The 17760-nt window shown below is 42.2% G+C and overlaps 1 protein-coding gene across 1 annotated transcript in view; it reads left to right on the plus strand.

The window, feature by feature from the left end:
* flt4 (fms related receptor tyrosine kinase 4) overlaps positions 1-16272 on the plus strand; it is a 53539-nt gene extending 37267 nt beyond the window's left edge. Inside the window, exons 11-30 of the mRNA XM_007561588.2 lie at positions 727-862; positions 1409-1517; positions 2066-2425; positions 2957-3103; positions 3949-4080; positions 4511-4617; positions 6512-6647; positions 7089-7193; positions 7884-7997; positions 9576-9664; positions 9924-10083; positions 10172-10266; positions 11716-11838; positions 11983-12094; positions 12252-12351; positions 12572-12677; positions 12771-12895; positions 14136-14244; positions 14420-14505; positions 15755-16272. Coding sequence (XP_007561650.1) covers positions 727-862; positions 1409-1517; positions 2066-2425; positions 2957-3103; positions 3949-4080; positions 4511-4617; positions 6512-6647; positions 7089-7193; positions 7884-7997; positions 9576-9664; positions 9924-10083; positions 10172-10266; positions 11716-11838; positions 11983-12094; positions 12252-12351; positions 12572-12677; positions 12771-12895; positions 14136-14244; positions 14420-14505; positions 15755-15968 — 2665 coding nt within the window. The 3' untranslated portion in view covers positions 15969-16272. The remainder of the gene's footprint in view (positions 1-726; positions 863-1408; positions 1518-2065; positions 2426-2956; positions 3104-3948; positions 4081-4510; positions 4618-6511; positions 6648-7088; positions 7194-7883; positions 7998-9575; positions 9665-9923; positions 10084-10171; positions 10267-11715; positions 11839-11982; positions 12095-12251; positions 12352-12571; positions 12678-12770; positions 12896-14135; positions 14245-14419; positions 14506-15754) is intronic.
* Positions 16273-17760: the final 1488 nt, after the last annotated feature.

The following is a 17760-nucleotide window of genomic DNA, read 5'->3' on the forward strand; positions in this document are numbered from 1 at the left end:
CATGAGACCTAATTAGTGGCTGCACATGCACCCATTGATTCTTTACAGCAGACAGCCACTCCTCTCTCTTGCAGGTACTGCGTACCCCTGCTAAATCTTTTAGGGGTACTCGGTACCTGAATGTACTGCCTACTTTCACCCCTACTTATACATTGAAGTACCTTGAACTGAGTACTGTTCAAGGTACTTTAAGGTACTTTTATACACCCATCTGGGTCTGTATGTAGGAAAGTATTATGGTCTAATTACAGTACTTTTATGTTGAGAGTGCCAATATATTGACGATAAGGGAAGTTCATATTATAACGTCCTAATGATAGCACTGATTTCTTAAGTCATTAGAAATGTTTAGGTGTATCATTTTTGATGATTATTTAGGCAATAAAGTGAAACTTAATCCCATTACCTTCTTCTAATACATTAACGTTGCCTTTGGGCAAGAAAGCTAAAATATTCCATTTCATGTTTCATTAGCTCTGCTACGATGTTCACACTGTGGATCGCCACGATACAAATGGTTTTTTCCATTAGTTGCTAGGAGACCTGCGATAATTGACTTGTAGGATAATTTGAAAGTCCAACTTGGGCAAGAGGGGAGGAACAAAAAGTCCTATTTTAAAGTCCATGATGTAGTTTGATGTTTCTGAATTCTTGCCAACTGGTTTCTCTCTGCTGCACATGTCAATAGGAGGAGATGTCATGAGGTGTGTGTGTGCTTCCCTCCAGAGTGCAGCGAGACAGGAAGAGCGGGAGCGACAGGACGGCAGACTGTCAGAACTGGCAGGACATTTACTCAGAAAACACAGTGAATGACGTTGAACCTGCTGAAACATCTGTTGAAGTGGTGGATAATCAAGAGAAGGTTCATCACAACTTTTTATATTTGCTTTTTATTCAAATTCCTTAGGGATGTAAGGCTGCTATGTTTCTGTACTTAAGAAAAATACATTGCATGTTGAGATTTGATTAAAAACCTATAAATAACACTAATCGTTTTGCTATTTTACTCAAGTGTCCAGATTTCTGAGCTCCAAAACAGAATAGCTTACCAGTCAAGAGCCATTTCCACTGTAGAAATATTTAGAACAGACTTCCTTTGCAGACTTCCGTTAGGAGTTGTTATAAACACACATCCAGACGTGTGTGTGTGTGTGTGTCGCACATACACACGCCTGCACGTTTACACACCACTACTATTAAAGGAAATGGCCACAATAATGCATACTCATGCTCACACATATAAACATCCTATTTCTTTCAATCACACCAAATTTGGTTTGCTAGTTTTTTTGGCCAGTCAGCGATAAACCTGGTCTAAATCCAGATCACATCACATCACTTCCTTTTTAAATTTGCACTCTTCCTCAGCATAAATCCAACTCTTCACTCCGTTTTTCTCTCCTAATAGATCGTGAGCAGGATTCAGATACGCAACGCCAGCGTCTCCGCCATCTATAAGTGCTCTGCTGGAAACAAAGTGGGCAAAGATGAGTTCCCCATCTACTTTTATGTGACCAGTGAGTATACTGGGTTTTGGTGTCTCTCACACACAAGCACACAATCAGTTGGTTTGATGAAATTATTATTTTATAACCTTTCATAACTGTACATCCTGCTTTAAATCAATTTTGTCCAATCCATTTTGAAAATCATGTATTTTAATTCTTTGCATCTTTTAGCTTCACAAATTATGCAGTACCTCGTGTTGAGGCACTGATGTTTGTCACTGCGAGATATTAAAAGTTACTAGTACCTTTGGAGGGCTCTGTGCACGTTATAACCTGTAACACGTTAATGCCAAAGAAATCGTCTTAATAAAACTTCCCAGAACAAGGTGAGCCTCCACTGTGAGCATCCCAAATTACATTCCACTGCACCATTTTATTGAGATACTCCAAACAAAGACCATTTCATCTGCGTTCTGTGGCTACGAGCCACTGGAAAACCTTCTGTAAGCCCTTTTTATGTATTGTTGCAATTCAGATGGCTTGGCTTTACAGGCAACTCTTTCCATAAATGGATATTGCAAACCTCTCACTGCCCCCCGTGTCTCTCTACCTTGAAGCCATTCCTGAAGGTTTCAGTGTGGATGTTCGTCCTTCTGAGAATCCCCTGGAGCAGGACAAAGTATCTCTGTCCTGCAGCGCCGACAACTACACCTACGATCAGCTGCAGTGGTTCCGCCTTAACCCCCAGGCTCTGCAGGACCAGCAGGGCAAGCCCCAGGGGCTGGACTGTGGCAGCGTGCACCACTACGCCGAGCCCCTGCCGGCCGAGCCGTCCTTCCAGCCGCACTCCAACAGTTGGGTCCTGGACTTCACCATGGAGTCCGTGCGGCTGCAGGACGAGGGACACTACGTGTGCAAAGCTCAGGGAAGACGCGGCGAAGAGAAACAGTGCCTGTTTCGATACATCTCCGTCAAAGGTGAGCAAGAAAAGCGACAAACGCAGAGATGCACACAACAGCAGGAATGATTCAGCCTAACTGGAGCTGCTTCAGGTTCAGCTCTCAGCATTGGGGCTTACACAAGGGTCATAGCAGTGAGAAGCTGGTATTTAAATGCCGGAGGCACGCAATTACACCTACTCACTAATGCCCACGCACCTAGGTACCCACATCCACGCTTGACACAGGGAGCACCTGGTGTTTTCATGGAACAGATATGTGCTGACAGAAAACACAGTAGAAAAACTGTAGGCCAGCTACTCCTCTGTTTATGCAATTACAAGGAGATTAACACAACTCGACATTGTGCATTCTGGTTTGGTTTTCTCTGCCCTGTATGTTTTGCACACTTATCTAACGTGCCTCAGAAGCTTGACCCTGACCGGAACAGACCGTCAAGCAAATAATTCTGGCCCGTTTCTGCCCAAATGTCAGGTTGTCGAGCCTTGGGCTCGGACCATAAATCTAACCTCTAGTTGCGATCGTGCATCTCTCCGTTTACCTTCGCAGCCCTGGAGGCGCCTCGGTACAAGCGCAGCCTCAGCAACCAGACGGTGAACGTAACCGAGTCTCTGCGGATGGAGTGCGACGTGGAGGGCAGACCACTGCCCCGCCTGTCCTGGTTCAAAGACAACCAGCCCCTCCACCAAATGTCAGGTGAGCAAATTTACCCACATCCAGCAGAGCCACCAGCTCACCTGGCAAGTCAAACCCAAACAAGAAAACAAGAAGATGGTCCGATCAGATGACATTAAACTTACTCTACATTCAAAATACTGTGTGGTGAAAGGCAAACAAACCAATCTCTATGACAACACAAGGTGGGCGCAGGAAATGTTGATGGGGAAGAAGGACGGAGTTAAATACAGGGTAAGGAAAGGAGTTGAAGCAACAACCCTAAGCCATGAACCAGAGCTACGACTGAAGAGTTTGTATGCAAAGATTTTGTTTTTGGTAAAAGGGTTCAATCAAAGTATTGACCCCGGGAGAGCCGAGTTAGCATCCAAGCCACACTTTTCACATTTTTACTCGGAAAAACAAACAAACAAAAAACAACTTGGAAAAATATTTTTCTTCCACTTGAAGAGTATGCATTTCTTTATCTTCATTTCTCATCTACCATCCCAATTAGGTGCATTTACATTTGCAGTAGCAATACGACTAAACAGCAACACTGCATGTAAGAATACAATTTCAAGAAACCGGATTAGACAGAATTTTAATTTCATATTTACTTTCACTCTAAGAATCTCTCATAAAAAGGTGAGTGGGTCAGCACAGGATTGAGTGACAGCTAATTTTCCGAGTTTGCTCTGACAGGCTCCTAAGACGTGTAGGTTGATGGAATAATAAATGAGAGCTTCTGCTCGGAAGTCCAGACCTCTGACAAGAATCTTTATAAATCAAGAAAAATCCTGCGAGGGGCGAGAGAGTGGCAGCGAAGCCGTTTTCCGCAGAATGTGCCAGCGAGGGCCACGAATCGTTCTCCATTTCCCCCACAGGGATCCAGCTGCATGATTCGAACCGCACGCTGAGTATCCAGCGGGTCACAGAGGAGGATGCTGGACTTTACACCTGCACCGCCTGCAACCAGCGAGGCTGCGTCCACTCCTCAGCCGCCGTGAGGGTCATCGGTGAGACACACACACACACACACATGCACAGATAACTCTCGGGTGCACTCAGGCCTGAAATCACCACTGCGTCTGACCTCCTGCCTCACACACGGAGCGTGCCTGGTTTTCCAACTCTCAGACCTTTCACTGCTGAAGCTTTGTTCTTACTCCGATGAACAGCTCTCCACAACCAAATTAAAGTCATTGACTTCTGGGGCATTTTGTATGCAGGGTGAATAATCTAATGGGATTGCTGGAAGTGCTTCCAACACAAATACCTGAAAGGAGTCTGCTCAGCACACTGATTTCAGCATAAGATTTAATGTCGGAGAGATGGGGGCAGATGCTTTGTACTACAGCACCCCCTGTAGGTGGCACAGAGGAAGGACGGAGGCAGGAAGGTTATTGTAAATAATTTTTTTCTCCCCCCCTCCCCCCTTTTGAAAAGGTTCAAGCGACAAGGCGAATGTGGAGATAGTCATCCTGATCGGGACAGGAGTCATCGCTGTGTTCTTCTGGGCTTTGCTCATCCTCATCTTCTGCAACGTGAAACGGGTCAGGCGCCGCCATTTTTCACCCTCTGTGTTTCGTTCAGATATTCTTTTTTGTTGTGTCTTTTTTTTGTCCTTTTTTTTAATTGTTGCTGTTCATAAGCAGTTTTTTATGACACACGATTCAAGAAGAAAAGGCCTGGGTGAAAAAGTAGACTCAAATTAGTTTTCATCAATTTTATTGGGCGCTGGATTTTATTGTTACTGGATGAAAAAAATGTCCTGGCCTTTCGCAAGTGCCATCAGGCAGGGGCTGTAATGTGATTTACAAACCGTTTAAAGTCCATCATTCAAACAGTAAAGATTATTCACAAAGGACCTCCATCTTAGATTCTACAAATTTAGTATTTTAAATGTCCATGGCTGAATTGTTAGAAAGAACGCCTTACACATTTACTCTGTTTTGTTTTATTTTCCCTCTTTTCTCCAGTTTTCTGTCTAATTTTAATAGCAGACAAAATAACCCGAGTAAATAAAAAGAGAAGGTTTAAGGTAAAAAAGCTACTCAAGCAAGCAAAGCCTTATTGGAGCGATTATGAGCATGAAAGAAAATCTGTTTCTTCTAATAGCCCAATTTAGTTCCAAAGCTTCATTAAAATGCCAAGCTGGAACGTTGGGAGAGCTGCATGAAAGCTGGTATCTGCAGGACTGGAGATTTGGATAGTGGACGAGTTGACGTGGGAGTGGAGGAGGAATGACTGGCATGCTTACTGGCATACTGGTTTTTGATGGACGAGGAAGTGGGCTGAGCCCATGGATTGCATCATTTCTGTTTGACCGTGTCTTGTCTTCCCATTCGAAGCATTTTGTGAAATGTTTGGACCTGGTCAGTCTGTTTGCAGTTTTATGTTCAGTTCTCTTTCAATTTTGGATTGATATCACCAGAAGTGGACTGGAGTTTGTTTGGAGCATGTGTTAGACTCATAGTATCTCTGAGTTCAGCCCAAAGTGGCTCTCAAATTCACCACTAGTTTTGGTTTATTTTCACATGTTTTTTTTTATTTTATTTTTTATTTGGTGTCGTAATTTGTTAATATGTAATGGCAATGAGGAGTCTCTTGTTTCAATTCGTTTGATCTCAGATCATATTAATTGTAGAATATGGTAAATGCCAGATCATTATTATTTGGTCACAAAATCCAATAATTGGTTTAGCTTTTTGACCTTGTTGTAAACTATCCTCGATCTCACCAGCAGATAATCTGCTCTAAATCAAGCTGCTGTTCAAACTGTTATAATCAGTAAATCACAAATGATTGAATCATCATCTGATGTTTTCTTGTCGCCTCATAAAAAGTAAAAAAAAAGAAAAAAAGAATGAAATTATGTAAATGAAATGGCACAGCGCTGGTTATACAAACAGGTATTCCCTCGGTGGACTTAAACCATAATTACATAAATCATCAGTGATGCTCTATAAACAGTCACAGTGACTAACGGCTTGACGTCATGCATGAGCAACAGCCCACATTGTCTCTCCGAGGTTTTCTTGTATAACAAAAAACATGTTTTCTTTCATGTTATAACATTAAGCTTAGGAAAAGTTTTTACCTTCCCTCTGCATTACACTTTACCTTTGTACTGGACTCGTACCTGCTCTATAAGACATTGGACTCATTGTTACAAACATTTCCAGGTATTGTCATGAAGAATTTTAAGTCATTTTAAACGGTGAGACAATCTCGTTTTTGAAACCACGGCATTCTGGCTGTAAGTCGACACTTTCTGTCTTTTCTTGCTCGGCTAAATGTTGGACTACTTGATGCTGTCAAACAAAGAAAGAACAAAAAACCTAAATGCAAAGTGACATCTTTTAGCTTGTATTCTTCCCGTCCAACGTTCATCCTGACCTCTGACCTCCTTGCCTTACAAGAACCGTGTCCCTCTGTGAACTGCAGGTTAACCCAGCAGACATAAAGACAGGCTATCTGTCAATCATAATGGACCCTGGGGAGGTGCCGCTGGACGAGCAGTCGGAGTACCTGCCCTACGACTCGTCGCAGTGGGAGATCTCCAGAGACAGACTCCGACTGGGTGAGCAGCTTGGGAAAGGAAAAGTCGGACAGAGGGACGGATAGATGGTTAACAAGGCATGTGGGAGGGAAGGGTGTGTGTGATGATGTACCCAGGGATGGCTGAGCGTTAATAGATGGGAGAAGCAGAATTATTTTTCCATTTCCAGAATCCATAACAGCATGCATTTAAATCACAGCCAGCTGTGCTGAGAGCTGCCAAGTGGAGTGCTAATGTTCAAAATGTGTTCATTTCCACAAGAGCTTTTTAAAAACGCCCCAAGGAGAAGCATCTGTTTCACAACACAATCTTATGGCAACACGTTGTTTTTTGTTGTTGTTTTTTTTCCAAACGCTGCAATCGATATGATAATTCCTCCTCCTTGTCTGTTCTGCAAAAATGTCCCGCCACAACTATTGCCTTAACTAGCATCATTTTTCTCTCTGCTTCAATGACACACAGGAAAGGTTTTGGGCCACGGCGCCTTTGGAAAAGTGATGGAGGCGTCGATCTACGGCATCAGCAAGAGCAACAGCTTAAACACGGTGGCCGTCAAGATGCTAAAAGGTGAAACTCTGGGTTCAGTGTGAACCAAATGTACAAGCTTTTAATTGTGAATCGTGCACTGTAGTAAGTCATTGATACACAAATAATGGAAGCACATTTAAGCTGTTGAACTGAAGTACAATGTGTGTGTGTGTGTGTGTGTTAATTAGGTTTGGTGAAACGTTTAGACCTACAAATTCGATAATGTTTCTCTTTGTGGAAAGCCTTTGATTCCAGCTCGGATGTAACTGTTGTGGTTCACTAGATAAACCCTCACCTAATCCACTTTTGTCTTCCAACGACTTCACCTACAGCTGCAAGGACTCGGGGGGTTTCAGACAAAAACAGGAAGCATGGCTTGAGAGCGGAGCCACTCCGTGTGAATTATGGCTGATTACTCATAAACTTTACTCGTCCCCAGAAATATGGGCTGGTCTGAACCGTGCCTGGATCGCGGCTTTTAGAGGGGCTCCCGGAGAAGCATTAGAAAAACGTGTGAAGCCGTAAACAGCTTCAAAAAGGAGATTTCAGAGCCAAGTGTTAATCAGCCGCACCTGCAGAAAATCTCCGCGAGCTTGTTAAAATAATTGTTCAGGCTTCCACTGCGAGAGCGCGCGGAAACATCGGGGGGAAAGTGTAAATGGAGGTGCAGCGCAAAGAGAAAAAAAAAAGCACAGCCGTCTGAAATGAGTAAATGTGCGCGTTTTGCAGACGGAGCCACGGCCAGTGAGCACAAGGCTTTGATGTCGGAGCTAAAGATCCTGATTCACATCGGTAACCATCTGAACGTGGTTAACCTGTTAGGAGCCTGCACCAAACCCAACGGTGAGTCCTGACATCACCCGATTTATGTTTTATTTTTGTATAAAAACCACATCCCATCAGCAGTTTTGAAGTGCCTTGCAAAGTTATTCATATTTTATCTCACTACAGCCAAAGGCTGCAGCATATTTTACTGGGATTCATGAAATGGGCCGAAAAAGAGTAGTTCACAACTTGACCATAAAGTTAAAACGTTGCATGTTAAAAACCTGAAACTGAATTTGCCTACGACCAAACATGTGTCGTAAAATGATGCGAGTGAAATGATTTCGCTGCCTTAATTTCAGGAATATCTTTTTGATGTTGTTGGCATTAATTCCACTTTTTATACCAATAAACCAAAACAAGAAACAAAACAAAAACCCTTTCCTAAACCTGTACATCAGTAAGACATGTGGAGCGCATTATTATTATTATTATTATTGGTGTACGTCTGAAAATGTTTACCCTAAACAAAAGCAGCCTAGTAAATAATTTCAAGATGGCGGTGAAAAAAACTCAAGCTGCAGAATGTCTGAATATGCTAAAGGAAAAAAAAAAAATCCAGCTTTTTTTCTACACATAATTATTTGACAAGTTGTATTTCTGAAGTTTAACATTATGACTGAACACAAACAGTGTGCTCTGTCAATCTGAAATGTTAAACCTTTCACCGGGGAATATGTGAGCGCGTGTGCACGGTTATTATGCAGCTATTCGCGTGAATAATTATCATCCAGACGCTCCCATCCTGCCTTTTTATATGGTTAACCATATAAAAGTAATTGAACACGGGGGGTCCAATGACTCGCCTCGGCGGGGACCCTCCAGGCTGTGTGGAGTAGATGGATCAGGTTGAAACCATCTGTGGCTCATCCAGTTCTCTCACTCAAAGAAAGAATTTACCGTTCTGCTTATTTTTTCTGCTCAATAACCAATTATGTGGTTATTGATTTAACTTTTTAAAGCCCGTAAAATTAAACATTTTTACAAATATCTAACATTATAAAAAGCAATGGAGCTGCTCTTCTTTCCAATAACAATCACAAGATTTCACGGAGTCCATCGGTTCCTGGATCTGCTGATCAATTATTTTGTGCAGCTGCAACCAGATCCTCCCAGACGCTGTTCAGGGAGGTGGACTGTGTTTCTAAGAATCCATAAGTCCTCAACATGGTTTAGGTCGGGGCTTTTTTCATTTACTATTTCCTCTTTAAGAAACTGCACCATAATGTTGCCCTGTGGACTTCTCGAAAGGTGCCGGCTTGTTTCTGCGCCTCTGTTTAAAGAAAGTGTCTTTTAAAACTTGCCAGTGGGGTTAGGGTTGGATTTTAAATCAATCTTCATTGATTTAGATTTTTTTTTCCTGTCATGTCTAATAATTACGCACACTGTGATCTATAGTAAGTTGTTGGTTTACTGAATTATTCATTTAGATAAATATACATCCCCTCGTATGCTGAAATCAACTAAACATCCTAGTAAATGAAATATGCATCAAATAGCCAAAACGCTCACTCGTCTCATTATTATGCGCACAGAAGTTGTAGGTCAAATCTGAGTCAATTCTGTATGTAATGTTTCAAACGTCTCCATCAACAGGTCCACTGATGGTGATAGTGGAGTACTGCAAATATGGGAATCTCTCCAACTTCCTACGAGCCAAGAGGGAGTTCTTCCTCCCCTACAGGGTATCGGAGCGCAGCAGCCACTGAAGCATTCTCGGCATTTCTAAAATCGTTTCTGCTCTGATTGTGGCTTAACCGCTTTTCATGCTATATTTACTCCGTGTAATATTTCCATCTAGGCTTTGTTTTCCCTTATGTAATTCTTTTCTTTTTTCTTTTTTTTTTTTTTACAGTTTCAATCTGCTCCAACATATGTAACTCTTTCAGAATTGATTTTTTTTTTTTTTTTGGGAGATGAATCAACAATCTGTGTCCTATTTAGGACCGCTCACCAAAAACCCAGAGCCAGATGAGGAGGATGATCGAAGCCGGTCAGACGGATCAAAGAGCTCGGCGGACTCCTCCGGCTTCCTCCTCGCCGCTCAGCAGCCCTCGGGTTACATCATCCAAGGCGTCCAATCAGAACCAGGCGGCGGAGAAAAGTGAGTCAGCTTCGCCTCGTCAGAGTTATTAATTGCACCACTCATAGTTTCCAAATAAAGGCAGCTCCACGATCTTTTCTCTCTCCAGTGGAGGACCTGTGGAAAACCCCGCTGACCATAGAGGACTTGATATGCTACAGCTTCCAGGTGGCCCGTGGGATGGAGTTCCTGGCCTCCAGGAAGGTTAATGTCGCCGTTACTTTGTGGAAAAAGGAGCAAACGAGGCTGTGTGGAGTAGATGGATCAGGTTGAAACCATCTGTGGCTCATCCAGTTCCCTCACTCAAAGAAAGAATTGACCATTCTGCTTATTTTTTCTGCTCAATAACCAATTATGTAGTTATTGATTTAACTTTTTAAATGAACTTCAAATAAAAATTGTAGCAATGAGGACAATATCAAAGAAAATTCACATAAAATTAAAGATAGTAGTCATGGTTCCAATAACAAAGTACATTTGAAACAGAGCTCAACTTGTGATAAATAAGACACCAATTTATTAACCAATGACTGAGAGGTCACATTCTGAAAAATCTGTTTTTTTTCTTTTCCCTTTAAATGCATCAGAATTCAAAGTTCCCTCCACTTTTGTTCCCAAAAGACAAATTCTTTACAAAACCTCAGGAGTTTAGTGAGGAATATAGAAAAAAAATAATCCTAATTAAAACTAATTTGCACAAATTAGATCATGTGTGTGTTGTAGCCCAGAAAAGGAAGCTGAATTAACAAGAACAGGGAAAAACGGCATCTATTTACTAGTTATATCTCAAAGTGTCAACTTATTCCATATAGTTATCTATCAAATGTAGTTGCTAGTTAAATTACAGATTTTGCACATTAGACTTTTGAAGAAATATTAATAAATAAGTTTAGGGTGTCGTTAAAGTGCCAGTTACTGATTCAGTTTATTTGTGTAGCACCCATAAAGGGATCAGCAACATAAAATCATATGCAGAGTCAGGAAGCATCAATCTAATTCGTTCCAACTTTACCAATGCAGGAAAGTTCAGGTTATGATCTGTAAAATGTTTTCCATCTAAGGAAATCCAGCCAATAAATTTTAAGTACTAATCAGAGGTTCAGTTTGCACAAATTCAGTCACTTGATCGCAAAGTTACAGGATCAGTTTGTTTTTTGTTTTTTTATTTTTTAGAAAAATTCTAAACTTTGAGAAAAAAAGCTAAGATTAAAGTTAAGATTAAACCATGCATCTACAATTACAATTAATCAATAACACAGTATTATTATTTCTTCTATAAATAATAATTATAGCAATAATTAACAGCAAATTAAATACTAAAAAAAATGGGCTGACATTTTTGAGATAATTTTAAATCAACTAATTTTCACATTAACAGTCACAGGGTTTGAATTAAATTGGGATGTAATTTATATAATTGAATAGCTGGAACCAAACACCTAACACACACTCTCACATCCGCATTTATAAAAAAAAACAAGAAGATTTCTCTTTGCCTACTTAGATAAAAATAAAAAAAAATAAATAAAAAATTCCCACACTTCAGTGGAGAAACAAGGTGGGAGACAATGCACTGAAACATTTCCATGCACCTGTCTGCAGAATACTGATGACCTCGTGTGTGTGTGTGTGTGTGTGTGTGTGTGTCTGCAGTGCATCCACAGAGATCTGGCGGCCCGGAACATTCTCCTGTCAGAGAACAACGTGGTGAAGATCTGCGACTTCGGCTTGGCCAGAGACATTTACAAAGACCCCGATTACGTCAGGAAAGGCAACGTATGTCTGTCCCGCCGAGCGCCGTTACCTCCTGCAGCTGGACGAGAAAATACTTTGTGTTGTTGCGTTAAACCACCCACACGATGATTACATTTGAGTGTTTTTGCTCCCGTCGTTGCTCCATCTGCCTCGGCGGCCTCTCAGGCTCGCCTGCCTCTGAAGTGGATGGCCCCGGAGAGCATCTTCGACAAAGTGTACACCAGCCAGAGTGACGTGTGGTCCTTCGGAGTCCTCCTCTGGGAAATCTTTTCACTCGGTAATCTCAGAGTCGGACCACACTCGAGGACCGTCGTTTGTTATTCATTCATATCAAAAAAAAAGAAAGAAAAAAAGCGCAAACTCTTGCAGAAGTGGGCTTGTCTCTTGACATGCTAATTAATGCGCCGCCGGCTTCCCCCTTTGTGTGCACGCAGGTGCTTCTCCGTACCCGGGGGTGCAGATTGATGAAGACTTCTGCAAACGGTTGAAAGATGGCGTCAGAATGAGAGCACCGGAGACGGCCTCTCCTGAAATGTAAATATTTCTTCCTCGTGCAGAGGAGAAATGGGCTTTCTTTCCCCGTCAAGTAGGATTTATGAATTGGAATCCCTCTAATTTATCAAGCCAATTTCTGGAGCCAAGTGTCATCCAGCTGACGGGCACGCCAAGGAAATCAATCAGGATTTAAGTTTGTGTTGCCAAGTTATAGGAGGTGATGTGCTGTTGTTGTGACTGTACTGCCCTCTGCTGGCAGATACGGCATCATGCTGGCCTGCTGGCAGGGCGAGCCTAAAGAGAGGCCAACGTTCCCTGCTCTGGTTCAGACCCTGGGAGACCTGCTGCAGGACAACAGTCTACCTGTAAGCTCTCCTGGATCTGCAGCAACCAACCAGAACCTTTTGCCCGCTGGTTATTACGAAACGCGGTGTTGAAGTTCCTGTCCTTCCCCTCAGGACGGGAAGGATTACGTCCCCCTGAACCACTCGCAGAATTCGGAAGATGACGGTTTCTCGCAGACTTCATCTCGTCCTGCGTCAGAGGAGGAACTGAGAATGGCCTGCAACACTCTGCCCACAAGGTACCGATGCATCCTGCACACACGACCAGCTGGGTCATGCAGCGAAACACCAAATGACGGCACGTTTCAGCTTTGTTACAGTTTCGTAGATCATCCACCTTACTTAACGGTGGGGAAGAGCAACTTTTCTAAATGTTTCCTGTGTTTAACACCAAACCATTCTAAAGTGTTGGTCTCTCCAGATGAAAACACACAATTCCAGTTATATTATAAGTGGAAAATAGCAGATTCCAAACATTTTTACTTATGATGGTTCGACAAAAAAAAAAAATTAAAAAAAAATCCAAATTTATCCTGATAGGCCTCCTAAACAACCTGTCAGCAGGTAGATTAATCAGGTTGGTATCGTATTTCTCTTTTGTGTTTTAGTTCCATGTGGACATTTTTTATTGGAAAGCATCTGTTTTTTTTTGTTTTTTTATTTACTGTGAAGGCTGCTTTATACATACAATTTACTTACTTTACTCACATACCAGTCAGTCACTCGAAGTGTCTCCTTATAAAAAAACCTTTTTAACTGAGCTTGGAAGTAAAGTACATGTAGCTGGCTGTTATCTACATGTCTGGATTGATTTACTTCTGTAAATAAACTGGATCTGTTTGTCTTATAAAGTCACATTTGCCGTGAATCAGAGTCATATAAATAATCTGGAGGGAATTAAATTAAATGTGGTCTGTACAATAAGATTCTTTTGGCTTTTACTTACTTTTTTTTTTCCTTTTCTGGTCATTATTTTGCTGAAGTTAAATCAGTGGCAATGGTCATGTCTTTTCTTTTTCTGACTCAAATGGTGTCACAAAAGTGAAAGAGAAAATCAGATTTTCTCGGGTGAAAGCCATTTTTTGTACGCTGGTGTATTTTTAAAACGGTCGACATTTTTCAGAAATCTGATAACCTATTTTTTGCCTTTTCGCTAAATAAATGAAATCATGGAGAGATGGAAGAAACAGATGTGCGCACTGACTTCCAACTCGTACTGGACATACATTAATACATTAAATCTTTTACTTAATGAACACCATTACTGTATAAAAATGACCTAGCATCGATCATAGAGTTCCCACAAAATGCTCCCTAATATTGCACATTCATTGTCACTTTAATTCATATTTAAAAAATATAATATAGTCTAATGTCGCTGACCTTCTGTTAGGCGTCAAGTACAAACTGTTTTTGTCTTGTTTGATCTGCGTATGTCGCGGTTTTAACCCGAGGAGCTTTTCTCCGCTTCCCGTCCAGGTATTATAACTGCGTTCCCTTCGCCGGCTGCGTGTCTAAAACATGCCAGCCCAGAGTCAAGACATTTGACGATATGCCCCTGGGGATGAATTCACAGAAACCTCCACAGGTAAGCTCTTTTATTCTCTTCTTACTTACTGAAACCAACTGATGACCTTTTTTTTTTTTTTTTTTTTTTTCTGAACAATTTTGGTCTTTGGGGATTTTTCTCCTCGGACAATTACCGGCAAGGCGCCGCTTTCCAAAACTCTACCTAATTTACATGTCGCCCCTCCCTCCTCCAGGACAACCAGACCGACAGCGGGATGGTTCTGGCCTCCGAGGAATTTGAGAGAATCGAGCACAGCCACCGGGGAGCCGTGTTGAAAAGGTTCGTCACTCAAAAGCTGCGCTCGGCGTCACCGAAAGCGGAAAGCGACACGCGAGACGGGTTTTGAACGCGGCTGTTTAGCGGCAGCGTTTGACGTTTTGGGGTGATGCGTGCGCTCGTCGCTCGCCCAAATGACACCATTTCACCATTTCCACATGTCGACACGAGAAAACATTGTTCCTCGGCAGGAACAGGCGGAGGAGTCACTCGCCGTTTCATGTGCAGCGAAACCAGCTCTGCAGAGAAAATATGCACCAACAGGCTCTCAATCTACATGTGGAAGCAGACGACTGTGTGACTCATTTAGACCTCGGGGCCCCATTTTTAGTCATGTTTTGAGAAGCGCTTTTCAGAAAATATTTGAGAAATGACATCAGCTCCGAGCAGAAATGAGGACATATACCGGACCCAGAGTGTAAAAGAGGATCTTGAAGACAGTTCCTAGCTCTCAGAGCTAAAACGGGTTACTGTAAGTCACACAGACGATGTGTTCGGTTCTTAATGACACTCAAAAAGCCGCAATCGCACCTAAGTTTGTTGAGTTTTCTAGCAGCTCTTTAAAGCTTTCCTAAATGTAAATGATCAAGCAAGATTTAAAATACTATTTAATCTGTGAGGGTTAGGGGCTCTTTCTAGGAGTGTTTCTGCAAGTTTTTGTGCAAAATCCTCTTTTAATATTTTCAGCAAGTTTCAAAAAGTAACTACTTTCAGAATATGCTATCTATTTTTGTCAATGTTCATATAGGTGGAAAATGCTCACCTCATTCTGCAAAGTGGTGGTTTTGTCTTTTCTAAAACACATTTACAAATACATTTCAGTTAGTTTTCATAATGAAACATCTGATGTAGTACAAAACGGTTTTCTGTAGCTGATTTGTAGCAGAAGAGGCTTTTTGAAAGGAAAAGGTTGCTGACCCCTGACCTAAATCATCCTGCAGTAGCTCCAAGTCTCATTGTTCTGCTAGAAGATGAAACTCCACCGCAGTCATCAGTCTTTTTTTGTCGCCTCTAAAACATTTTGTTCCAGGATTGGTCTGAATTTATCTCCCCACAGCATGATTGTGCCACTACCGTGTCTTTATAGTACTTGAGTGACCTTTTTACCAAATATGTCGCAGCAGTGCTACTCTTTCTCAAAGCAAATTTTGGGTACTCTAATGCTACTCTGCTAACTGGAGGCTGCGTTGCTCAGTTACAAACAGAGGCGGGTAAAATCCGAGCTCTGACCTTTGTTGCCGTCTCCCCCCAGTCGAATGAGCAGCACCAGCAGCACGGAGCCGCTGACGGCCTCCCACTGCTCCCTGGGTCCGAACAGCGGCAGCTCCGGACTCCGTCCCAACTTCTTCAGCCAGCTGACGGGACAGACCTTCTACAACAACGAGTACGGTCACCTGTCTGAGGAGGGCTTCTGTGACTTCTACTCGTCTCCAGGGACCGCTTCCTTGGCCTCGTCAAATGTGTAATGTCATACCACCGAAGAAGACCTTTGAGCAGGTAACATCTCGCTAGCATCGACACGAGCGAAGACCTCCTGAGCAGAGCGGGCTTTTCATTCCTCCTCAACAAATGGACTTATAGATATGTGCCTGAAATTCCTTTAACCAGCCACTGGGTGGCAGTATTATGACAAAAATGATAAATCATTTTCTATACATACATTTATATTTTTATGTTTTATATGTAGTTTTCCTCTCCTTTTTTTTTTTTTTTTACATGTTATGACTCACTTAGTCAGAAATAAAGACAATTTATCCCTTCTCGTCTCATCAATGTGACTTTTAAAGTTGGATCATCTCATTGCGTTTGGTGCAAGGTTTTTTATTTCCAGGCACATTCATAGTGCGGACCCCGTGCAGTGGATCAGTGGATGAAACATATAATTATGCTCTTTGTGTCATTCGACGGAGGTGGGCCACATTTGGATCGACGCCACCAGTAAGAGGCGAAGTGACGGAGGTAAACAGAGGGATGTAGGGCGACTGAAGGAGTGAGTCACGCCGAGCACCTCTTATCAGAGGTGGACGTAAGCGTGATGATGGCGGCGAGAGCTTAAAGCCACCTCACAGCGTCGCGTCACCCAGCGACGGGCTGCAGGGTGTTGGCTCGAGGGGGCCAATGAGCGCCGTCCACAAAGTCCACCTCGGGTCATTTTTACACGCTTATGGAAGAAAATATACTAAAAGGTTCCATCTACAGCGTCTATGAGTAATTGTTAAACTCTCTGTAAAATCAAGCCAGTGTTTTCTTTTTTTCTTTATACTCTACAGCAATCTTCTCAGTGTGTACAGGATGTATATCTCAGTAAGTTAAAAGTACCATTCAAAACTTAATTCATCTCAGTGATTCAAATAAAAAGGATGATTTTGTACTGAATCATAACATGATAGTTTCGATTAGAGCAAAAAGACGTTTTTTTTTTAATTCAGAACGTTACATAAGAGCAGTAAAACAGGTTGGCCTTCTGCGTCAACGTGGCAGAAAGGTTGCTCTAATAGAGGCCTCCAGCCTGTTCACGTTCCTGGTTCTGGTGTCTCCGCTAAACTTTAGATGTTTCTCCTTTTCCCCGGTAACGTGCTACTGAATTCTGGTTCAGGAAAGAAAATTCAAGCTCCTTTCTCCTGCAGTCTGTCATCTACAGAGATACAAACCTGTGTCAGAAACAACTAATCGGAACCAGGAGGAGGGTTTTAGGGCCGTCAATCATCCTCATGCATGCGTTGCTCGCACCCTCCCCCCCTTGCTCTCTGCTACACTGCAGCTGGCTCACCACCATGGAGTTTGCTATGAGTGCTAGCCGTAGTTGGCGTGGCCTCTGATGACCGCGGATAAGCAGTTTTTCGGTAGCAGTAAGTTGTTCCTCCACCATTAGCGCTTTTAGCAACGCAAACAAGAGCATGACTGGCGGCGCAGAGTTAGCTGTAGATCAGGAGCGGTGTATTTTTACAGACAGCAATTGTAGCAATGGGAGGAGGTGGATGAGTTACGTCTTTTCACAGATCATGAGTTTGAATAAATATGTAAAAAAAGAAAACACTTGTAAGAGTTATACTGCTGCTTTAGCCAGATTTTTTTTTCTGGCTACTTCTGAACGGCTAGCTTCTTCAGCCAAGACTTTCTTTTGTATTCTTCTTCTGTATCTTAACTCTCATGAACAGTGACTGAGCTGGAGCCATTTTAAACTGTTCAGCTTTAAACAGTCCAATTATTTTTATCAACATTGAATTTCAGATAAGAAAATAAAATCTGAAATTCAGT

Source organism: Poecilia formosa, unplaced genomic scaffold (genome assembly GCF_000485575.1).
Source record: "Poecilia formosa unplaced genomic scaffold, Poecilia_formosa-5.1.2 Scaffold128, whole genome shotgun sequence".
In the NCBI taxonomy this organism is placed as follows: domain Eukaryota; kingdom Metazoa; phylum Chordata; class Actinopteri; order Cyprinodontiformes; family Poeciliidae; genus Poecilia; species Poecilia formosa.